The sequence below is a fragment of the Microcaecilia unicolor genome, chromosome 7, assembly GCF_901765095.1.
Source record: "Microcaecilia unicolor chromosome 7, aMicUni1.1, whole genome shotgun sequence".
Classification (NCBI taxonomy): domain Eukaryota; kingdom Metazoa; phylum Chordata; class Amphibia; order Gymnophiona; family Siphonopidae; genus Microcaecilia; species Microcaecilia unicolor.
In genome coordinates, this window is record NC_044037.1 from 218,494,423 (window position 1) to 218,519,591 (window position 25,169).

The window sequence follows — 25,169 nt, forward strand, 5'->3', positions numbered from 1 at the left end:
CGCTATGCCTCTGTCCCTGCGACGACAGTTGAGGACGTCCTTTGCTATTTATTTATTTAGATTTTGCTCACACCTTTTTCAGTAGTAGCTCAAGGTGAGTTACATTCAAGTACACTGCATATTTCTATGCTTCTGTCCCTGCAATGGCAGTTGAGGACGTCCTTCGATATGCCTCAGTTGAAGTCGTCCAAAATGTGGATGTTTGTGAGAAGGATGACCATGCCTGGATGTTTCTGTGAGAAGGACGTCCATGCCTGCTATGCCTCTGACACCCCCTTTATTTATTTGGATTTTGGATCACAAGTAGCAGCAATGGGATTTGAACTGGCCACCCCTGGATTTCAAGACCAGTGCTCTAACCACTAGGCTACTCCTCCACTCCACTCCCTTGAAATTTGGCCATTCCTGTGGGGGGGGGGGGGGGGCAGTATGCAGGTCGCTGGGGGGGAGGCATGTGTGTGTCAGCGGAGGCATAACGAGGGCGTGGACATCCTTCTTTCAAACATTTTGGATGTCCTCAACTGCTCCCCCCACAGGGATAGCCAAATTTCAAGGGAGTGGAGTGGAGGAGTGGCCTAGTGGTTAGAGCACTGGTCTTACAATCCAGAGATGGCTAGTTCAAATCCCACTGTTGCTACTTGTGATCCAAAATCCAAATAAATAAAGGGGGTGTTAGAGGTATAGCAGGCATGGACATCCTTCTCACAGATATTTGTAGCAATAGGGGTATCAGATTACATAAGTATATTCTCACCAGACTAGAAAAACTCTTGGCTGGAAAAGTGAACATTTTAGAGGAAAAGGCCTCAAGAATCCCCCAGCTTTGTTTTTTAATAGCGGGGGCTGTACTTCTTCATCATTGGCCTAAAAACCTCTGGCTTTATAACTTATCATTTCTTGTCATTTTTTTATCATTGTTCATAAAGAATCTTACAGATTACTTAGTTTGGGAAATAGCTTGCTTACTCTTCTGCTCGTTTTTCTTTTTTACGAGTCACTCGATCTTTCAACCACATGGAGTACTGACCACAGCCTTCTCACAGAAACATCCAGGCATGGAAGTCCTTCTCACAAACATCCACATTTTGGACGTCTTCAACTGCCGTTGCAGGGACGGAGGCATAGAAATATCCAGTGTACCTGAATGTAACTCACCTTGAGCTACTACTGAAAAAGGTGTGAGCCAAATAAATAGACGTCCTCAACTGCCGTCGCAGAAGCACAGCAAAAGACATCCATCCTTCACCTATACTCTAAAAAAAAAAAAGACAAAAATTTTTCAAGTTGTTTTTTTCGGGGTGGGAGGTGGTTAATGACCACTGCATGCCTTTTTCCATTCAGTTAGTGCATCAGTTAGTCCACTGCAGTGCCCCCTAGGGTGCCCGGTTGGTGTCCTGGCATGTCAGGGGGACCAGTGCTCTACGAATGCTGGTTCCTCCCACGACCAAATGACTTGGATTTGGTCGTTTTTGAGATGGGCATCCTCAGTTTCCATTATCGCCGAAAACTGGGGATGACCATCTCTAAAGTTGACCTAAATGTTGAGATTTGGGCATCCCCGACCATATTATCGAAACGAAAGATGGACACCCATCTTTCGATAATATGGGTTTCCCCGCCCCTTCACCGGGACGTCCTTAGAGATGGTCGCCCTTAGAGATGGTCATCCCCGTTAGATTATGCCCCTCTATGTTACTACTATTTCTTTTGAATTATCGACCTTTCAGAAAAAATGTCCTTAGGTCACTACATTTCTCCTCTTTTTCAGGTATTCAATATAAGAAAACAGCGGGCAGCTTTTCTTATAAGACTGTCCAAATATGGCAGTTGTTACCAGAAGAACTGAGGTCTATACAATCTTATCAGATTTCGAAAAAAAAATCTGAAAATTATTTATTCCAAAAATTTATAATTTTTATTAGCTTATGAACCGCTTTGAACCTTTTAGGGAGTTGGCGGAACAGAAAATCTATATATCATACCATATCAAACATTAGACCATTCTTCTAACTTTTTTTTACATCACTTCTCATGTTGTCATAAGAACATAAAAAGATAAAAACAGCTATACTGGATCAGACCAATGGTTCATCTAGCCTCGTATCCTGCTTCCAACAGTGGCCAATTCAGGTCACAAGTACCTGGCAGAAACCCAATTAGTAGCAACATCTCATGCTACCAATCCCAGGACAAGCAGTGGCTTCCCCCATGCTCATCTCAATAACAGATTATAGAACTTTCCTCCAGGAACTTGTCCAAACCTTTTTTAAACCCAGATATGCTAACCACTGTTACCACATCCTCAGGCAATGAGTTACAGAGCTTAATTATTCTTTGAGTGAAAAAATATTTCCTCCCTTTACTTTTAAAAGTGTTTTCATGTAATTTCACTGACTGTCCCCTGGTCTTTGTGCTTTTTGAAAGAGTGAAAAATCGATTCACTTTTACCCGTTCTAATCCACTCAGGACTTTTTAGACCTCAATCATATCCCCCCTCAGCTGTCTCTTTTCCAAGCTAAAGAGGCCTAACCTCTTTAGCCTTTCCTCATGTGGGAGGAGTTCTATCCCCTTTATCATTTTGGCCGCTCTTCTTTGAACCTTTTCTAATTATGCTATCTTTTTTTTTTTTTTAATACAGCGACCAGAAATGAACACAATACTCGAGGTGAGGTTACACCATGGAGCGATACAGAGGCATTATAATATTTTTGGTCTTATTTTGCATCCCTTTCCTAATAATTCCTAGCATCCTGTTTGCTGCTGCCGCTGCACACTAGGCAGAAGATTTCAGCATATTGTCTACAATGACAATTAGATCTTTTTCTTGGGCGCTGACTCCCAAGGTGGACCCCCCAGCATTCAGGTATCTATGAATTGGATTATTCTTCCCAATGTGCATTACTTTGCATTATTCACATTAAATTTCATCTGCCATTTGGATGCCCAGTCTTCCAGTTTCCTAAGGTCTTCCTGCAATTTTTCACAATCCGCATGTATTTTGACAACTTTGAATAGTTTTGTGTCATCTGCAAAATTAATCACCTCAATCGCCGTTCAGATTTCCAGATCATTTACAAATATGTTAAATAGCACCGGTCCCAGTACAGATCCTTGTAGCAACTCCATTATTCACCCTCCTCCACTGAGAAAAATGGCCATTTAACCCTGCCTTCTGTTTTCTGTGCAATAATCAATTCCTAATCCACAGAAGGACATTTCCTCCTATCCCATGATTTTTACTTTTCTCAGAAGTCTCTCATGAGGACTGTGTCAAAAGCTTTCTGAAAATCTAGATACACTACACCAGCTGACTCACCTTTATCCACATGTTTATTCACTCCTTCAAAGAAATGAAGCAAATCGGTGAGGCAAGACTTCCCTTGGCTGAACCCATGCTGACTCTGCCCTATTAAACCATGCTTGTCTACATGCTCTGTAATTTTATTCTTTATAATAGTTTCCACTATTTTGCCCGACACTGAAGTCACCCCTCCAGGGTGTCCACACTGTTGCAAATTTTTGTGTCATCTGCAAAAAGGCAAACTTTCCTGTCTAACCCTTTATCAATGTCATTCACAAATATATTGAACAATCAGCCCTGATATTGATCCTTGGGGTACTCCATTACTCACCCTTCTGTTCTCTGAGTAAATTCCATTCACTACCACCCTCTGACATCTGTCAGTCAACCAGTTTCTAATCCAGTTCACTGCTTTGGGTCCTAACTTCAGCCTGTTCAATCTGTTCACAAGCCTCCTGTGAGAAGCCATGTCAAAGGCCTTGCTGAGGTCCAAATAGACCACATCTAGCACGTGCCCTCTATCCAGTTGTCTGGCCACTCAGCCAAAGAAATCAATCAGATTTGTGTGACACAATTTTCCTTTGGTAAAACCATGTTGCCTTGGATCTTGTAAGCCATTGGATTTCAGGAATTTTTCTATTCTTTCCTTCAGCAGCACCTCCATTATTTTTCTTACCACCAAAGTTAGGCTTACCGGCCTGTAGTTTCCCACTTCTTCTCTGACACCATTTTTGTGGACAGTAAATATATCCACCCTTCTCCGATCCCATGGAATCTCCCCTGTCTCCAAGGATCCATTATACAAATCTTTAAGAGGGCCCACCAGAACTTCTTTGATCTCCTTCAATATCCTTGGGCGTATCTCATCCAGCCCCATGTCTTTGTCCACTTTCAGTTTTTCCAATTGTTCATAAACACATTCTTCTGTGAACTGTGCAATATCTACTCCACTCCCATAAATGCCTTTGTCAGCTGACAGAGATCTATCTCCAAGATTTTCTTCCATGAACACAGAAGTATTTGTTTAGTATGTCCACCTTTTCTTCATCACTCTCCACATATCGGTTCTCAGCCACTTTCAGTCTCAAAATTCCATTTCTAGCCTTCCTCCTTTTCCCAATATACCTGAAAAAAGTCTTGTCATCTCTCTTTATGTCTCTAGCCATTTTTTCTTCCACCTGCGCTTTTGCCAACCATGTGTCTCTCTTCAATTCTTGGAGTTTTATGCAGTATTCTTTTTTATGTTCTTCTTTCTGCGTTCTTCTGTACTTCATAAATGCTACGTTTTGCCTTTATTCCTTCAGACCATATATGTTTCCTTTTCTTCTTACTTTTATTTACTTTCCTTACATAAAAATCCACTGCCATTTTTATAGCTGTTTTCAGTTTGACCACTGACTTTCCACTTCTCTTATATCCTCCCATCCTGTTAGCTCTTTATTCAGTTACACCCTCATTTTACTAAAGTCAGCATTTTACATAGCTTTTTGTCTAGTCTCCCTCTCTGCTTGATCACTGATTAATGATTTGCTAAGTTGGTTTATTTTATTGTTTCTCCTAGTGTTATCCAACTGTTGTTTTTGCTGGGGGTGACTTCTTTAACTCACCCAGTTCTGTTTGCCACACCCACTCTCTAGTTTCAACACTTGGAAATATAGGCCCTGATACTCATACTGCGGGAGATAGCCGGGCTGTCTCCTGCAGTCAGCACTAAACCTGGATATTCAGCGCTGGATGCTAAAGTGAGACCGGTCAAAGTTATTTTAGCTATTGTGGAGGCCAAATATGGCCGCCAAACTTGGCTGGTAGGGTTTTAAAAATCTGGAGATAACCGGCTATCTTTAAGCAGCTATCTGATGTTATTCAGCATCAGCCAGCCAGCCATCTGGTGCTGAATATTGCCGTATAGTCACTTAAGTGCCATTTTAGTGGCCTTTTTGTTTTAAATATCGGGCAGATATTTACTGAATTTCTCACTAAGGATCCGCTTTCCTGTCAAAGAGAGATGTAGGCTGTCATTACAGTATAGCAGTGATTCTCAACCAGTGTGTCAGGACACACTGGTGCGTCACCAAAAGCTGGGGGGAGGTCACCAAAACTTTGACAGACATTATCCTTGTGCTTTTCTTAACATGTGTGTGGCGGGCTAGGGAGAGTTGAGAACCAGGAAGTAAAATACTTAATCTCCATAACTAGTCCCTACTCCTGTCTTCAGCCTCAATTGGAAATGTTACAGGTCTATGGTGCACCCTTCTTCTCCACCCCAGCAGTCACCACCATTGTATCTGTATTTCTCTTGCATCATTCTCAGAAGCAGTGAAATGATATATAAGGTTTTTTTTCTTTGTTCAGATGCAAATTGGAGTATTCAGTGTGTCATACACACAAACATTATCTGTTAGGTGTCTCACAACAAAAGAAAGGTTGAGGACCACTGCAGTATAGCCATGTATTGCCCCATCCTCCTATAAATCTAAAATATTCTTGTTGATGCCATGTTTTAAGCCACTTATTAACATTTTCTGTGTTATGTAGTCTTCCCTCTCCTTTTCAATAGGCAGGAAGCACTTACAGAAATAGCTAAAGTATGTACCAAAGACTAGTCCCTCCCACAGGTTCTGAAAAGTGTTCTGTACTTTGAGTGTGTTATTTTTGGCCAGAACATTTGTTCTTAGGTGGATAAGTACATCAAGTTAGAATCTTCTCTTTCTTCTCTGATCACAGTATGAGTAGGAGGATAAAAATATAGAAGGTTATAGGAGCAAGCAGAAAGATAGATGGAGTCAAAAGCCTGCAAACTTTCTAGGAAGAAAGAATGAGAGGAACACACAGATAAGAGACCAGTTTAGAATCTATGAATCAAACCAAAACACAAAAATGTGAAAATACGTAAATTCAGAAACGCCTGCAGTGCTTCAAATCACAAAGGGGGTGGTGGATACCTGGGTTGCCCTCCCACGGGAGGTGGTGGAGATGAAAACAGTAACGGAATTCAAAAATGCGTGGGATAAACACAAAGGAATCCTGTATAGATAGCATGGAACCAAACAAGCTTAGTGGTGATTAGATGGCAACACCAGGAATTGGGAGGCAAAGCCAGAGTTGGGCAGACTTCTACAGTCTATGCCCTGAAAATGGCAAGGACAAATCAAGATCAAGGACACGTATGTAGTATCACATCGTACCTAATACTATGAGTTTATCTTGTTGGGCAGACTGGATGGACCATACAGGTCTTTATCTGCCATCATCTAATATGCTACAGTATGTGCTTGTCAGGAATTCTCAGCTCCCCAGGAAGCAGCCCCTCCCTTGAAGACACAGTCTCTACTAGGCACCAGGTACAAATTAAATTAAGCCTCAGTCAATTCAGCAGTATGGAACAAGATTCTGCACAGATCTTTAAATAAAGCACTCTTACTGAACAGTCAGTCTGGTCCCTCAGCTATATGATAAGCTGAGAAATTCCTTAGCATCATATCTATGTTAATTGAATGTTCTAATGCATGCTTATTAGGAGTATCATTAGTATTATGTTAACACTGTATTATATCTCTGGTATTTGAATTCCAGTGCTGTTAAATGGGTATATTTTTGATATTGTTTCATAGTAATTCTATTATTAAGTTTCAATTTACTGCTTTCAAGTTTACCACATTTATTGTATTTATGTTTATTCTTGGTTATTTTACTACTGTTTTCTGTTAACAAAATTGTAAGTTTTATGTAAAACTGTGCCTGCTGTACACCGCCTTGAGTGAATCTCTTCATAAAGGCGGTTAATACATCCCAATAAATAAAAAGAGCCACATTGTATATTTTAGATATTTAACTAATGTTCTTATATTGTATATAAACTTTAAGTGCAGTACTACCTTTGAAGACTACTTAGTAAAAAAAAAATTGGTATAACTTACCTTTATAAATGTCAGTTTACACATACAAACACTGCTTCTAGTGTTTTTGATGGTAATTTCCCCATAATGCTCTATCCATCTTCTTCCACTAAGAATATTATGTATACATGTGGTAACTTTGTTCCAGACATAGTAATCACCATACCTAGTAATAATAATAGCATACATTCAGTATCAGTACTGAATAAGGAGACTTAATATAATACATGTTGGAAAGATGAAGTCTCTTTTCCCTGCAGTTGGGTGTCACTGCTTTCTGCTCCTCCCACCCAGTTGCTTAGTTGCACGGATTTTTTGGCTTCCATTGAGTTTGTCGGAATGTTCACCAAGTTGTAAATCTATTTCAAGTTTAGTTTTGTTTGATATACTAGCAGTTTAAATTAAGATTAGGAAGGAGAATTGAAGTTACAAATAAAATAAGATAGAAAAAGGTAAAAAGATAGTCTGGAAGTCTCTGCAGCCATCTTAAACAAGCGGTGGCGGTGAAAGGATCAGCAGCAGCAGGCAGGAAAGCATGGGGACCTTTCCTGCCCTGAAACAAGCCACTAGACCACCAGGGTGATGCAAGGTACAGTGGGGGAAATAAGTATTTGATCCCTTGCTGATTTTGTAAGTTTGCCCACTGACAAAGACATGAGCAGCCCATAATTGAAGGGTAGGTTATTGGTAACAGTGAGAGATAGCACATCACAAATTAAATCCGGAAAATCACATTGTGGAAAGTATATGAATTTATTTGCATTCTGCAGAGGGAAATAAGTATTTAATCCCTCTGGCAAACAAGACCTAATACTTGGTGGCAAAACCCTTGTTGGCAAGCACAGCGGTCAGACGTCTTCTGTAGTTGATGATGAGGTTTGCACACATGTCAGGAGGAATTTTGGTCCACTCCTCTTTGCAGATCATCTCTAAATCATTAAGAGTTCTGGGCTGTCGCTTGGCAACTCGCAGCTTCAGCTCCCTCCATAAGTTTTCAATGGGATTAAGGTCTGGTGACTGGCTAGGCCACTCCATGACCCTAATGTGCTTCTTCCTGAGCCACTCCTTTGTTGCCTTGGCTGTATGTTTTGGGTCATTGTCGTGCTGGAAGACCCAGCCACGACCCATTTTTAAGGCCCTGGCGGAGGGAAGGAGGTTGTCACTCAGAATTGTACGGTACATGGCCCCATCCATTCTCCCATTGATGCGGTGAAGTAGTCCTGTGCCCTTAGCAGAGAAACACCCCCAAAACATAACATTTCCACCTCCATGCTTGACAGTGGGGACGGTGTTCTTTGGGTCATAGGCAGCATTTCTCTTCCTCCAAACACGGCGAGTTGAGTTCATGCCAAAGAGCTCAATTTTTGTCTCATCTGACCACAGCACCTTCTCCCAATCACTCTCGGCATCATCCAGGTGTTCACTGGCAAACTTCAGACGGGCCGTCACATGTGCCTTCCGGAGCAGGGGGACCTTGCGGGCACTGCAGGATTGCAATCCGTTATGTCGTAATGTGTTACCAATGGTTTTCGTGGTGACAGTGGTCCCAGCTGCCTTGAGATCATTGACAAGTTCCCCCCTTGTAGTTGTAGGCTGATTTCTAACCTTCCTCATGATCAAGGATACCCCACGAGGTGAGATTTTGCGTGGAGCCCCAGATCTTTGTCGATTGACAGTCATTTTGTACTTCTTCCATTTTCTTACTATGGCACCAACAGTTGTCTCCTTCTCGCCCAGCGTCTTACTGATGGTTTTGTAGCCCATTCCAGCCTTGTGCAGGTGTATGATCTTGTCCCTGACATCCTTAGACAGCTCCTTGCTCTTGGCCATTTTGTAGAGGTTAGAGTCTGACTGATTCACTGAGTCTGTGGACAGGTGTCTTTCATACAGGTGACCATTGCTGACAGCTGTCTGTCATGCAGGTAACGAGTTGATTTGGAGCATCTACCTGGTCTGTAGGGGCCAGATCTCTTACTGGTTGGTGGGGGATCAAATACTTATTTCCCTCTGCAGAATGCAAATAAATTCATATACTTTCCACAATGTGATTTTCCGGATTTAATTTGTGATGTGCTATCTCTCACTGTTACCAATAACCTACCCTTCAATTATAGGCTGCTCATGTCTTTGTCAGTGGGCAAACTTACAAAATCAGCAAGGGATCAAATACTTATTTCCCCCACTGTATGTATGGGGAGGACATCCAGGGCTGGAGGCGAGGTGGATGGGAGGGAAGGAGATAAAGACAGGGTAGTCTCTGTTTTCCCTTCCTTTCCACAGGAACCCCGCAGGACCCGTGTCCATCCCCATGGGAATCCCGTGGACCTTGGTCTGTTCCCATGGGATCCCCAAGGTCCTGGAGGGGATGGATCTCCGTGGTATCCGTGGAAATCCCGTAATCCCCATTTCCATGCAGCTCTCTAATCCAGACCTGCCCGCCAACATCAGAAACCCGTCTTGACCTCCTATCAACATCAGTGCTTCCCTCCTGGACCCCCCCAGCTGACATCAGACCTTCCCCTTCTGGAATCTCCTGCCCTCCCAGAACCTATTGTATTAGCCCTGCTGTACTTAGAAAATGGCCACCATGAGCCCTGGGGGCGGAATAAGGTATTAAAAGGCAAGAGAGGAAAGCTGGTAAACCTGAATAATATATGGTACGGACCAATGTTAAAATCTTAAATGTAATTCTATGGGTGACAGGGAGCCAATGTTGTTTCTTGAGCAGCGGTGTTATGTTGTTCCATCTGTCTCCACCATTAATGAGTTTAACACCAATATTTTGGATAAATTATATTTGCTAAATATCAAAAATCTGAACATCCTTAAATAAGAAATTAAAACAATTCAGGTGTAAGTACTAGTGAATGCACTAAGGAGCCCTTTTACTCAGGTGCGCTGAAAAATGGCCTGCGCTGGTGTAGACACATATATTGGACGTACGCAGGTCCATTTTTCAGTGCACCTGCAAAAAAGGCCTTTTTTTGCTGAAAATGGATGTGTGGCAAAATAAAAATCAGCGCGCATCCATTTTGGGCCTGAGACCTTACTGCCACCCATTGACTTAGCAGTAAGGTCTCACTCGTTTACCGGGCTGTAATTGCCAGCGAGTGTACACTGTCAATTATCACCTGGTTAGAACCACGCAGTAGAAATTAGAAATTATTTTCTGCTGAGCATTTTGGACATGTGTAGAAATTAGAATTACCGCCGGGGTATGCGGTAGCTGGGTGGTAGTTCTAATTTAACAAGGGTTGCATGCGCGTAGGCGCCTATGAATCTTAGTAAAAGGGCCCCGAAAGTTCTTAATGATTTTTAGGTTAACAATGAGCTTATGAAACAGATGGGCAATATGTGTTTTTAACAACAGATCTGAGTCAATAATCATCCCTACAATGTTTAGAGATGAAATTAAGAGTAGTGGAGCACTTGCTATAATAGTACTTAAGAACATAAGCATAATAATGGCTTATTATGGACTTTTCTTTTAGGAAGTTATCCAAACCTTTTTAAAACCCTGCTAAGCTGCTTTTACCACATTCTCTGGCAATAAATTCCAGAGTCTAAATTACATGTTGAATGAAGAAATATTTTCTCTGGTTTGTTTTAAATTTACTACTTAGCATGCTACCTAGTCTGGAAAGGGTAAACAAGTGGTTCTGTTTACCTATGCTGGTTGTCTGAGTGTTTTCTGCACATACCTTTGGGAAACTAAAAGAACTGTAAGCCTTGGAGGGATAGTACAAACTGCAAGCAGTGAAGAGTTTACAGCGGGCTGCTTCACAACCTGGATTGGGCAGGCAGGATAGGCTGTAGCTGAGAGCTTGTAGTAGAGGCTGTCTAGCTGGCAGGTCATGGAGACTGTGAATTAGTTCCGCACAGAATTCACTGTATAGGCTGCTGCCTAGGGGCTCGCATCAGTTCTTAATATCAACTTAAAAAAAACTTTTACCACTCTGAAATAATTTACTGTATTACCAAAACATTAACCCCCCCCCCCCCCCCCCCCCCCGTTTACTAAGCTGCACTAGCAGCTGCCGTGCAGCATTGCCGCATGGCTTAGTAAACAGGGGGTTAAATCTTTTACTAAAATAGTATTTTCTTTTTCAATAAAAATATAAGGAGAAAAGGATCTAAGAATACACATCCAGCTGAGTGGTATACACTATCAGGGGATCTTAATCAGAGGTCCTGTAAAACTCTATAGGTTTTGACTATCCTTTCGTTAGCTCTTAATGACAATTCTACCAATTTTACACCTAAAAGTAACTGAACCAGTGAGACCTGAAGGCAGAAATTTTCTGTATCTCTGTGGAAAGCTAGTTATTTTAATAATTTTGATAGCAACTATGACAGTGTTTTCCAGTACTGCTACCTGTAATGAATGGTTTCTAAAAATAATTTATTAATTACCAAGCTGAATCAAAAGGGGGTCTGCGTTGGCGTGTATTTTTGATGTGTGTCGAGGCCCCCTTTTACTGCAGCTGGTAAAAGGGTAGTCTTTCTTTTCTGCAGGAAATGGCCATGCGGCCAGGTAGCCATTTCAGGGGAAACCCTTATCACCACCCATTGAGGAGGCGGTAAGGGCTGACTACTATAAAACACTTTTGAAAATTGGGCTTAAGCATAGGCGCCCGGTATAAGAGGCTTGGGGAGGCTAAGCCTCCCCAGCCACAAGTGCAGCAAGGGCAGGGCGGTGGGGGCGGACTGCCCCGGGTGCAGCGCGTGAGGGGTGCTGCATTGAACATCTCCCCCCCGACTGGTGCGTGCAGAACTTGCGATCGATGCTGGGGCTGTCCTTCCCCCCCCCCCACCCCACCCGACGTGCGATCGATGCTGGGACTGTCCTCCCCTCCCCCCCCGACGTGCGATCGATGCTGGGACTGTCCTTCCCCCCTCCCCCGACGTGCGATCGATGCTGGGACTGTCCTTCTCCCCTCCGACCAGCGCGGTATCGTTCTCCACCTCCGCTCCTGTCACATCTTTCAAATTTGAGGCTTCGTAGCAGCAGCAGCAGCAATGATGTAAGCGCTGCTTTCAGCCTGCCCCGGAAGCCTTCTCTGGACAGCGTCCCGCCTACGTGGGAAGCTGTACAGAGAGTGCTTCCGGAGCAGGCTGAAAGCAGCGCTTACATCATTGCTGCTGCTGCTACGAAGCCTCAAATTTGAAAGACGTGACAGCGAGCAGCAGGTGGTGGGATTTGTCTTTCAAAAAACAAATGTCAACTCTAGGCAATGGTGCTCAAGAAGCAGCAGGAGGCAACATTTCGCTTACAGCCTCTACATTCCCACAGGTGCAGTTGGGTCATTGTCGTCATGGTGGTAAGAGAAGGGATCTACTAGGTCCAATACCTTTTTTTTGGCCTGGTCAGATGTAAGGGAGAGAGGGGGGCAGTGGGGCAAAAAGAGGAGAGTGTTGGGTGGGATTGAGCCTTGCAATAGTAAGAAACAAGGCATGGGGCAAAAGGGGGGTACAAATGGGAGAGTTTAGGGTGGCAAGAGGGGAAGAGAGATGGAGTTAGGACTGGGTCAGGATGGAAAGACAGAGCGGGTGTGGATTAAAAGGAGAAAGGGGGTGGTGGGCAGAGCGAGGAAAGTTAAGGGCGCAAGGAGGGAAGTGTAAGGGGATAAGGATGTAGAGAGAAGAGTTTGGGGTGGGTTAGTGACAGGAGCGGAGGGGGAGAGCGATACTGCACTAGCCTGGGGGGGGAAGCGATGCCAGCCAGCTGCCAGACCAAAGGGAAAGGGGGGGGGTGGAGAGAGGAGGATGTGATGCCACATCTAAGGGGAAGAGGGAGGAAGGAAAGCAATGGCAGGGCAGGGGAATGGGAAAAGGGGGGTGGAGAAAGGAGTGAGAGTGATGGTAGATCTAAGGGAAGCAAGAAGGGGAGGGGAAAGGTGGGATGCATGAGGGAGAGGAGAGATGCATGAGGACGCTGGAGGAGAGAGAGAGAAAGTGGACAAGTGCAGGGGAGAGCCAGAGACATGCAAAAGAGCAGGGGAGAGCCAGAGAGAGATGGAGAGAGAAAGAGGGGACATGGAAGAGAGCAGGGGAGAGCCAGAGAGAGATGGGGAGAGAAAAAGGGGACATGGAAGAGAGCAGGGGAAAGCCAGGGACATGGAAGAGAGCAGGGGAGAGCCAGAGAGAAGATGCTGGATGGAAGAGGGGTACAGAGAGAGAGAGATGAGTGGAAAGATGGGGAGAGAAAGAGGGGACATGGGCAGGAGAGAGAGAGAAGCTGCTGGGGAGAAACTGGGGGAGACTCTAGCTGTCAGACGGAGAAATGCTGAATGAGAGGAGGGAGATAGAGGGAAAATGCTGGAAGGAGGGGTAGAAAGAGGGAAGACATGACATAAGGGTAAGGAGGGAAAGAAAGAGAAAAGACACTGGAAGGATGGGGATAGAGAGGACATGCTGAATGGAAAAGGGTCGAGAGAGAGAACTGTTTAGAAGGAAGGGGAGATAGAGGGAGACAATAGATGGAAGGAGAGGGAGACAATAGACAGAAGGATTGGGAGAGGGTAATGGGTAGAAGGATGGAGAGAGAAAGAGGGATGACACTGGATGGAAGGGTAGGAGAGAAAGAGGGAAGGTGCTGGACATGGATGGATAGAGGGGAGGGAAGAGAGGAGAAATCTGGACATGGATGGAGTGGAGGGCAGGGAAGAGAGGAAAAATGTTGGACAAGGATGGAGGGAAGGAAAGACAAAGGAAGGAGATGCACACGGATGGAGTGGAAGGCAGAGGAGAAATGGTGGACATGGTTGGAGGGGAGGAAAGACAGGAAGTACATGCACATGGATGGAGGGGAGGGGAGAAATGCTGGATATGGATGGAGGGAAAATTCCTGAATTTAAGGGCTGGATCGGAACACTTTGAGGGCAGATGCTGAAACTGGAGAAAGGATAGGGACAGGGCTACAGATGGTAGACAGGACGCATAAGGACACAGGAGGATGATGGACATATTGAGAGAAAAAATATCAAATGGAAAGAAGACACTGGGACCAAAGCGAATAGAAAAACTAAATGATCAGACAACAAAGGTAGAAAAAGTATTTTATTCAGAATTTATTAACTGGAATATGTCAGCTTTTGGAAATGTGCATCTGTGATATTTTGCATGTAAGTTTTAATTTTTCTAGTATTGCTGCATGCTGAGTCTGACTTCTTGAGGTAATTTTCCAGTTTTGCCTTCATATCTGTTGTGTCCTGTGTTTTTCATGTGTAATCAAGGTGCAGTATCTAGTGTGTAGTATTTACAGCCCTTTTTGGGGTTTTTTTTTTGTTTCACTAGGTTGTGTACTGGTGTTTTAGAGTCCAGTGTAATTACAGTGCTGCCTTTCCACGCATAAGGTTGTAGCTCGTCCTGTCCTTGGAATTAGTGCTGTTATGGTTTGCTAAGGTTATGAGTGTGTTTTTGCACAAGTTGTGTATAGTGTTTTGCAGTGGAGAGATTGTGTATTGGCATTACTGAGGTGGCACCAAAACATCAAAAAGGGTTTTAGAGCCTAAATCATGACACACTACCTCTTGAAGGATCTACATATAGTTGTTAATAAAAGGAGCTCATTGTGAACACTTTCCACCCTAAAAGGGTGTTTGGTGCCTCTACATGAGAATTGTGATATTATGATCCCTTGTTTCATATTGTTGACGGTCTGCATTTTCCATATGGGTGGTATATTGGTGTATTAGGGTCTGCCTAATGTTATAGTATAGTAAGGTTCTGAGTGTGTTTTTGCACAAATTTGTGCATAGTGTTTTACAGTTGAGTGATTGTGGTTAGTATGCTTTGAGCAACCACTTTATTCTTTGACATATGATACATATCTAATATCTAAATTTAATAAAAGGTATTAATTGTGACGTTTATTTTTACTTATTTTTTTTCTGTGTTAATTCTGGCTATAAGCTCCGCCCCTGGCTCCACCCATAACCCCACCCCCTTTAGCCTCCCCAAACAGTTGGGCCACCGACCGACCGCCTATGGGCTTAAGGTCTTCATTTGCACTAAAGGAGAAAAGTCCTCAATTATGCTAGGATATTGGAGAGGCAAGCTTGCCCAAAATGTACTGTGGAACCAAGAAACACTGCGGCATATGTTCTGGCTATATCCTGGTGTTAAAACATAGAACATGCTGAAAAGAGGAAGTAATAATTTTGAAATGCTGATTATATTTCAACTTACATCTTTAACAGAGACATTTTTAAACAAAATAATGCCTTATTTACTAACCTGTGTTATTTTACCATGGGAAAATTAATTAGTGCATTCATTAACCCATGGTATCTCAGTTAGCAAATCCCACAGTAAATTTATTTTCCATTGTTACAGCCGGAAATGTAGCATATCCTCAGCTGCCTCGAGGGCCTGTTGTCTTTTAATGGGGCTAGTGAATTGTATAAATAGCCTCCCCACCAACCTAATCTCTTAAAAGCAACCTACTTGGTTATCCACCTGTGGTGATCCATTTCAAACATGAATCCACCTCCCAGTGGACCAAACCTCATCAGCCCCTATCTATTTGCAATTTGAAGACACTCCCCTGGACTAAACCCAGCTCCCTAGAATCTACAGGAGCAAATGATACCAGGTCACTTTTGCCCCAGTGTTTTCTCTTGACAAATGGTACTCCAAGGCCCCTAGCAATAGCCTTGAGGTACTACCTAGGGATTAGCCTGCCAAAAAGGTTCTTTTATTTGGTAACTCAACCTCTAGAAATTGCTAGGGCCTTTATGACATCATTTTCAAGAGGGTGGGGGAAGCGGGTGCATAGGGGGATCTGAAGATTTAAGAAAGGATTCGAGTAAGACTCAGCTATTATTTAAGTGTCAAAGGTGGGAGGGCTATTTGGAATATTCACCAGCCCCTTACAAGGCATCCCTAGGAGAATCAGATCATGAATTAATGGACTGATGCTCCTTTGTGGTGAAAATTTAACAATACCCCTTGAGGTGGTGTTAACGATCAAAGAATAATGCAGCTTGCACAGTTTAGCACAAATTGCATAATTTACTTTGGATAATAATCACTTGCTTTGCATTCATCTGCATGCTTTGCAGTTTATTATTTAACACACATCAGGCACAATTTTTTTGCGTTAAGCTATCAAATATTGCAAGTCATTGCCAATTAATGTTCACTAATTGGCAAATAAGGTACATTATTGCTTAACTGCAACTTAGTAAATAGATCTTTAAGGTGATTTTGAAATTCAGTCCCACTTATTCTGGTGAATGTTTTTCTTGCACCCTTGGCCTCCTCATTTATTACACCAAGGAAGGGTTTTATTTGAATGCATTCCACCCTTCCGACATAGGTGGCTACTGAACAATTTAACAACTTCCCACATAAAAATAAAGGCAACTCACTTTGGAAGCATGACATTCACTGTTCCAAATGGCAGAATCTCCATGGATTTCCCCCAAAACTTATTTTTCCATCTGATATCTAAATGTTAAACAACAGCAAAAATACATGTAATCTTTCATGTACATAAAAAAATGTATTATTTTCCCCAGGACATCTTCCAGCTTTTCACCATTTTTCTTAAGTCCATGACATCTGTTTTGGATTTTTCAGTTACTTATAGCACACCAAATGGAGCATTAAGAATTAGAAAAAAATTAATAAGCTCATAACCTACCAATGTCATTTAAAATACAAAAAAGCATTTTCATATACGCAGGAGTCATGTAGGGTAATTATCTAAAATTACTGTTGATACCAGAATCAAAATTAGTTCAATACAGAAATGGAATTTTCTTTACATTTATACATGGAACAAATCATCTATCATCACTTTAATTTTCAATATAGCAAAGTTACTAGAAGGTGTTTTCCGAGGACAGCAGGCCAAGTATTCTCATAGCTGGATGATGTCATCCAACAGAACTCGGTTCAGACACTAACTAGTGAAATTAAGGTAGAATTTTCTAGTAGCATCCCACTGCGTATTCACTGGTGCCTTCCCACCCAAGGTCCCTCAGTCATGAAAAAAGTTAAAGAATAGAACTCCAAAGGAAGGTTGGAGGGTATCTTAGAATTCTTTGCCTGCTGTACTCAGAGAACAGTTGCTACAGGTGAGCAACTTCGCTTTCTCCGAGGACAAGCAGGCCAGTTGTATTCTCACAGCTCCTAGCTACCAGGCTCACCAAAAACAACAATGTTAGAATAACAGGTACTCAAATCATTGAGGCCTCAAAGTCAATTAACTTGAAACTATTTACATACTAGTTGTTGGGCAGACTGGATGGACCGTACAGGTCTTTCTCTGTCGTCATCTACTATGTTACTAAGGTGCAGCCTGGTAACAGAATAAAACAGGGTCTAGGGGGGTAGAGTTGGATTCTAGACATTGAAGAAATTCTTCAGGACTGCCTATTCGAACCGCCTATCACATTGGGTACCCTGCTCTAGGCAGTAATGAGATGTGAATGTGTGAACAGATTACTATGTTGCAGCTTTGCAAATCTCCTCTATGGATGCTGACCTCAAGTGGGCTACCAACTTAGTCATGGCTTTGAAACTTTGATATTAATTCAAACTTTGAGCCTCGACATAACCCTCTAGAGTCAGCCCAGCCTGGCCATAAGTAAAGGAGATGCAATCTGCTAGCCAATTAGTAATTGTGTATTTGCCATGGCTATTCCCATCATGTTTGGGTCAAAAAACCCAAAAAGTTGGGTGGACTGTCTATGGGGTTTAGTCTGCTCCAGATAGAATGCTAAGGCTTGCTTGCAATCTAAAGTATGCAGTACACTTTCGTCAGGATGGGCATGTGGTTTCAGGAAAAATGTTGTCAGAATGATTGACAGGAATCGAGTGACTCAAAAGGAGCTTTCATCAGCTGGGTAAGGACAATGTTGAGATCTCATGATAAAATTGGAGGTCTGACAGGGGGCTCTGTCAGTAGCAAACATCTCTGCGAGCTAAAGTGACCACCACAAAAAACACAACTTTCCAGGTTAAATACTTCAGATGACAGTAATCAAGTGGCTCAAAAGGAGCTTTCATCAGCTGGGTGAGGACAATGTTGAGATCCAATGGCACAGTTGGAGGTCTGACAGGGGGTTTTGTCAGTAGCAAACCTCTCATGAAGCAAACAACTAGAGTCTGTACAGAGATGGGTCTTACCTCCTACTTGGTGAAGATAAGCACAAATTGCACTCAGATGAACCCTTACAGAGTTGATTTTCAAACCAGCCTCAAGAGAGGTACAGGAGTTATTCAAGCAGTTTTTGTGTAGGGCAAGTGAGGGGATCTACGGTCATGCCCTCACACCCGACAGCAAACCTTCTCCACTTAAATGAGTAACACCTCTTAGTGGAGTCTTTCCTGGAAGCCAGAAACGATCGACTAAGGGGGCGCATCACTTTCGGAAGATCTTGCAGGCTACACCCATGTTGAGAGACCACTGCTTAGTCTGTCCACCAGGTAGTTGTCCTTTCCTGCTAGGTATGTGGCTCCATAAAGCCAGTGGGCCTCATTCCCTGAAGGAAAGCCCACTGCCATATTCCCACTGCTTCCTGACACAAGGGGTAGGATCCTATACTTTTCTGCATGTTCTCATAGAATATTGCAACCTGGTTGTCCAATTGAATGAGAACAATTTCGCTCTGTAGCCAATCTATGAAAGCCTTTAGAGCGTTTCAAATGGCCCTCTATCACTGAGAAGCTTTTTCCCTCTATTCACTATTTTCTAAACACCCCCAGATGGACATGATTTTTTCATATACCAGCTTCCTTAACCCTAAAGTATGCTTTGTTTTGTTGTGGATTGCGATAACGATTGACTTTGAAAATTCCTGTGCTGCTAATGTCATAAATAGCAGTCGTTTTTCACTCTGATGTTGCATTAGTGTAGTTTACACTGAAGCAGGACAAGCAGTGAGTTACTTTGTATACTGCTTTTTGAATTTAGGATCTGGTCCTTTTTAAAGTTTGATGGACATATTTTAGTTCTCTTAGAGGTGAGCTACAGATCAGTGAGCAGCAAATGATACTTTAGATGGCCAGACTTTTCTTTATTTTGTATTTATCACTAGTAATGATTTCCACATCACAATGAATATTTGATATAAATTTCCAGACACGTTTTTTTTAATATCGGCTTTTGGTTTGTTTTTTAATATTGACTTTTTTTGGACAGATAATTGAGATAAGAGACCATTTTACAGGATCACCAACTTTCTTCAGACCTAGCATTTACGGTGTATAAATTATTTATTATGATATTCACATGAAGACCTGATAAGTTTAAGATTTCTCAGATAACAGATGTGTCTGCTTTTTTATGTATTCATTTACTTAACATTTCATAATGTACATATAATATTTGAAGGGCTTTTTTTTTAACCTTCACGCATCATTATGTCTTTGGGTCAAATCCATCCCTGGTGTTAGATTTGAAGAATGAGAATACATACTTGTCTCCTTTTTTCACTGAGATAGAGGGACCCTCTCTTTATTGTGGCTTTTGCACTCTCTTTGTAGCAAACTCATGGTGCTCAATAAGGGGACATACAGTTACACTGTTCCTTTTGTATGTACCTTAACCTGTTAGTACTGTCTGTATAGATTGCAATATCTTATGTGTTTTGGATCATATCTATGATTATTAGAGATGACAATCTTCGAATGATTATTTGACTATCTTGATTTTCATTTGAATATTCCACTATCTGGAACACAAACCTGTCTCTCTCTATATATATAAACTACCTGTCTTTTATCTTTCGTTTTTATGATCATGTTTATTCATTTAGAATTTTATGTTTTTATAGACTCCTGATGAAGGCCAGGTGGCCAAAACACAGGCTCGTGTCAAGTCATGTATAACTTTGATTAAAGTTTTATATGCACCATTGACTAACTGAGTGGTTTCACTGTCATCTTCGCTGTGGTTTGTTTGCTACTGGGCAAATTATACTGTCTTGTTTCAAAAATCTTTAGATGTTTTTGCTCTATGGGCTACCATTGTCCCTTATTGGGCGTATAGCTTTATATAAGATGGTGTTATTTCCAAAACAGTAGTACATTTTACAGACCTTCTCGATGTATGAAACTAACCATGATGTGGCTCTTTTTCAGAAACGTTTGACTAAGTTTCTCTGGATCTCTAAAACGCCAAGAGTCACCCTACAACATTTATCTTTGCTTTGAGTTTACCTGATTTGAAGCAATATAATGTGGCTCATATTGTAAGACATTTAGTAGACTGGATTAAAGGGACTGATTATTTTATTCCTACTCTTCTGGAATGACAGTTGATCGCACCAACCCATTTGTTGTACTATCTTCATACAAAGTATCCCACGCGAGTAATGGCAGCACTTCCTATTTTGAAAAGTATGCGCCAAGGCTAGAAGTGGCTTTGCAAACAGATAAAGCCTCCTTCTATTTCTACTATGATACTACCTTTCTGGGTTAATAGATATTTGGACCCTGATGTGACAAAGTTTTACTTATGGTACTGGTCACAGCATGGATTAACCTATGTTTGTGATCTGGTGACTGAAGAAGAGACCAAGAAACCCTTTCAACAGCTTCAGGAGAAGGGGAGTTTGCAAGGTACCGACTTGCTAGCTTATTGATAAATGCAATATTATGTTCACACCCTGGACATTTCTATGCTGAATGAAGATTGCAGCAGACCTGCTTTCTGAAACTTTGCTTGTGGCTTGAACAACTAAGGCAAGTTTATCACTTTATCAGATCAGCTTGTGTAGTTTGGCACCTGCCTGGGACATATTCCAGTGTTTGGAATATGGGCCTAATAACTGAGGAACAGGTTATGGGTGATGCTCTGCGCTTGCTTGCAAACATTTGAAGCGCCTGGCTCTCGCTGCAGCCTTTCAGGAACAACAGTATAAATTTCTGCTTCACTTGTATATTTCTCCCCATCGGGTATACTTGGTTCAGATGGCGAGTACAGCTGAGTGTCCATGATGCAGAGCTGAACCAGCCACATTGGTGCATATGTTTTGGACCTGTGAATTGACAAAACCTTTTTTGGTGAAGATGTTGAATTATCTGTCTATGATCTTATGCAGACACCTGCCTCTTCGAGCGGACGTTCAACTGTTTTCAAATTTTGTTTCTTTGGGCCTTAGGTTGGGTCCTAATCTTCTTTTACACAAAGTCTTCTTCTTGGCCAGAAAATGCATCTTGATGTGCTAGCAGCATAATGCTGCCCCTTCTGTGACTCTCTGCAGGAATGAACTCTTTCTTTTGATGAAAATGGAGAGACTGGAAGTTGGACGGAGGTCTCCTTGGGCATGGAAACTTTTTCAAAAAGTTTGATCTCCTATATGGGACCGTTTGCCAGATTGCACTCGTAGTTATCTGCTGAATTTGTAATGTGGAGCACATGATTTTGGGGAGGAGGGAGCGATAGTGATTCCTGTTCGTATGGCTGTGAGTTCAGGTCGCCGTGAAGAACCAACACAAGCGATTTGAACTGTTTGGTCTGTATAGTTTCTTAAAGTTTGAGGGGCAAGGGTGGTGGGTGAGGTAAAAATGGAAAATAACCATGATGTGTTGTGCTGTGAAGTGTTTCTGGTGTTACTGTGGTTGCAATAAATTTATTTAAAAAAAACCCAAATAACTCCTCAATTGTGAGCTGTAAAAAAGGGCAGAGTTCAAATTGAGGCTGGTGCTCTAGCCTAAACAGGCCTAGCGATTCGAGAACAAGAAAGAAAACTTGAAGAGCCGAAAACACTACAAAAATTATAGGATAGCAGAATAAATAGAGGAAGGAATAATAATCACAAAAGGGACAAAAATAATTACACGAGAAGGCACTGAGAATCAGAGAAAAAAACGCACTAAGATGAGAACACAATGACTCGTCCTCCATGATCTGTGGAAAAACGAAGACTAAAGGACCCATGCTCGCACGTCAGGCAGGAAGGCACCAGCGCATGTGTGGTGGGATGCTCCTAGAAAATTCTGCATTAATCTCAGTAGTCAGTGTCTGCACCGTGCGCCCTCAGATAACATCACCCAGCTGTGAGAATACAACTGGCCTGCTTGTCCTTGGAGAAAAATATATTTTAACTAGTAAAAAAGGCCTGTTTCTGTGAGCCATGAAACGGGCGCTAGCAAGGTTTACCTGCGGCAGCGTGGGGAGGGCGCAGGACGGCAGCGTGGGGAGGGTGCAGGCGGGTAGTTTTGTTTTTGCGGGCAGTAGCTTTGGGTTCCCGGTGGCTCAGGTGTTCGGACGGCACTCCTCCCCCTGCGTAGCTCGGTGTTTGTCGTTGTGATGCGAGGGCGAGGCACACACTCATGGGATCTTGCAACTACAAATTTGCATTTAGAATGTTGGGGTTGTGAATTATGTGTGGATGGGGCGTGGCTGAGGGCGGGTCTATGAGTGAGAGTGAGAGTGAGTGCTGCTGACAGCCTAGAAGACTACAGGGCTTCAGTGTTTCCCTGCCACACAGTGAGGTTCTGAACGTTGGAGGCGAGAATTATTTATATAGATATTGTTATTTCCAGGTGAAAATTTTGGATGGTACTGATTAGGCTACAACTGGAAAATAGTATTTGGAGGGGGGTACTTACTAAAGTATGCTACAGCAATAACGCACGTTATTTGCCCCCTTATTGGGTTTTAAACAGTAATAAAGTGCATTATATTACCATAGGGAACATCAGATTACATTATTGTGGACTACCCAATGAGATGCAAAGCATACGAAACACCTCATTATTATGTAAATGCAGCTTGGTCAAAGTTAGTGTTATTTTTTCTGCCTGGAAACATCAGGTGACCTCTGAGGAAGGCGGTCAGTGTCTGCTGAAACACAGCCCATGTCAGGTCAAGTGTCTGGTGCCTTCAATAAAGTTTCCTAAGCAACACTTCCTACATTGGGTCAACCTCTACTTTACTTTGTTCTGACTGACTTTTCTGTGGAGGTCCTTGCACTGTTTGCTGCTTTGCCATAACTGAATGAATCAGATAGTTTAATCTATCTCTCCAAGTGGGAAATACAAATTAGCCTTCAGAATTTGGTCTGATCCCTATAATAATAGTTGCATTCTTCCCTTAAAGCCTTGCTAAAAATCTGTTAGTGAAAATTAAGTTTCCTATAAGGACATGATGAGAAAATCTACTGTACAGTGAGCAGCTTTGATAAGAAAGTTCCACTGAGAAAAGTGACACCTATTTTAAATGGAAATAAACCCCCAAACAAAACAAAAACCAAACTAGGCCTAGCCCATTGCCGCTGTTACAATCTACACATGGGTCCAATTCCTAGGCTGGGATTCTGCTCCCCAGGTGTAATAAAAAGGATTTTAGAGATTGCTTTTCAACTCTATCTGCCTTGACCTACAAGTGCACTCGGGGTCTGTATTTGTGATTAGAAGTAATTCTGTTTAAAAATGATTGTTTAACTTTGATTGTGTGAAAATAAGTTGGAATGTAGAAGATAAGACACAGTTCTAATTAATTTGGTATGTGAAGGGGGAGGTGGAGCCTGTTTCCAGTTCAGACTGGCCACCTGAACTCGGAAACATGTGACCATATTCCCACAGTATGGCTTGTTAACCTAAACAGAGAAATTCTCAAACATTCTGTAATTTTCCTTAGCTCTGAACATGAGTTCTAAGCCTAATAAAAAGGGGAGTTTCTTTCAGTGAAATGGAGAGCTCGTCTGTGAGTAATGTACATACTGCGCAGAGAACCATGTTTCCTGGTCAAAGAAACTCCTGGCTTTCGTTGTGAACAGCCCCCCCCCCCCCCCCCCCCCCCCCCCCAGCTGATGATAAGAGCCTGGATGATGTAAGGACCAGTGATGATTGTTTTATTGCTTTTCCTGGTCTAGAAACTCCTAGCATTGCTTAGATGCAGAGACCAGTAATGTAATGATTGTTTACAGATAGGTTTTCTTTAATTATAGATAGAATGATTATAGGTATTGTTTCTTTTGAGTTATATAGTTAATCATTGTATATATCTTAATCACTGTAGATTTTAGCATCTCTAACAAAAGTCTCATTTACCTAATACGAATCCAAAAGAATCCACAGTAATTACTGAGTAGTCTGTGTCAGTAAAGCAGGCTGTAAATCCATAGCAGTACACCAGGCTAACCAGTGCTGGTGATACTGCAGTATTCACAACTCACATAGGAGGGTGTCTCAGCCATTGCATAATAGTGACACCTTCTGAGCAGACTTATGATCCATGTTAGCTGGGTTCCAGAGGCAGCTGAGAACTGTCATTGTGATAGATTAGTTGAGCTAGGATGGAGCCGGGAAGAAGACTTTTAATTTGGAGTTGGTTGGTTGAGGACTATTGAGAGTTGATTACTGACTAGTTGGAGTCTTGAGAACAGATTTTATGCTATGATGTGTTTTAATTCTGTATGCACTAGACTGTAAACTGCCTAGAATTTGTGACAGAGTGGTATATAAACTTTGAAATAAATAAATAAAACAACAAAATATGTAGTTGTGAATGAAGGTTTATGGTGCCATAGCCCAACAGAGGCCTGTGCCAATTGTGTTGGTAACCCATAGAATTGGGAGAAAATGACTGGGCTAAAAAAAACCCACAGAATAAAATTAAAGCATTAGGTTTCTGGACTTGAATATGTACCTTGCCAAAACACAAAATTCTTCGATTCACAGTGACAGGCAGAAATGGGAGGATGGTGGCTAACCTGGAAAAGAAAAGCATATTTGCAAACATAAGAGATTATTTAGCACTGTATGATAAAAAATGCCTTTCACTTTAAACTCACAGAAAAGTGCATATCATACACTAACAAATGGTTGTTCTTTGATTAGTTCACTATTGTCTGCGTCTGTGTGATAGATATGGAATATGAAAGATATCAGAGGTGAGCTGTTGAGACAATTACACACTTAGGGGCCCTTTTACATAAGCACGGTGGGCCTACCACCGGCGGTAGTTCCGGCTCCCACCACATGCCATTTCTGGCACTAGAAAATAGTCT

The 25,169-nt window shown here is 42.2% G+C and overlaps 1 protein-coding gene across 1 annotated transcript in view; it reads right to left on the minus strand.

Moving 5' to 3' along the window:
* OSBPL6 (oxysterol binding protein like 6) overlaps nucleotides 1-25,169 on the minus strand; it is a 265,393-nt gene that overhangs the window by 15,944 nt on the left and 224,280 nt on the right. The window contains exons 17-19 of the mRNA XM_030208862.1: nucleotides 24,809-24,872; nucleotides 16,572-16,650; nucleotides 7,219-7,363 (exon numbers count right to left, since the gene is read on the minus strand). Of these exons, the coding sequence (XP_030064722.1) occupies nucleotides 7,219-7,363; nucleotides 16,572-16,650; nucleotides 24,809-24,872 (288 nt within the window). The remainder of the gene's footprint in view (nucleotides 1-7,218; nucleotides 7,364-16,571; nucleotides 16,651-24,808; nucleotides 24,873-25,169) is intronic.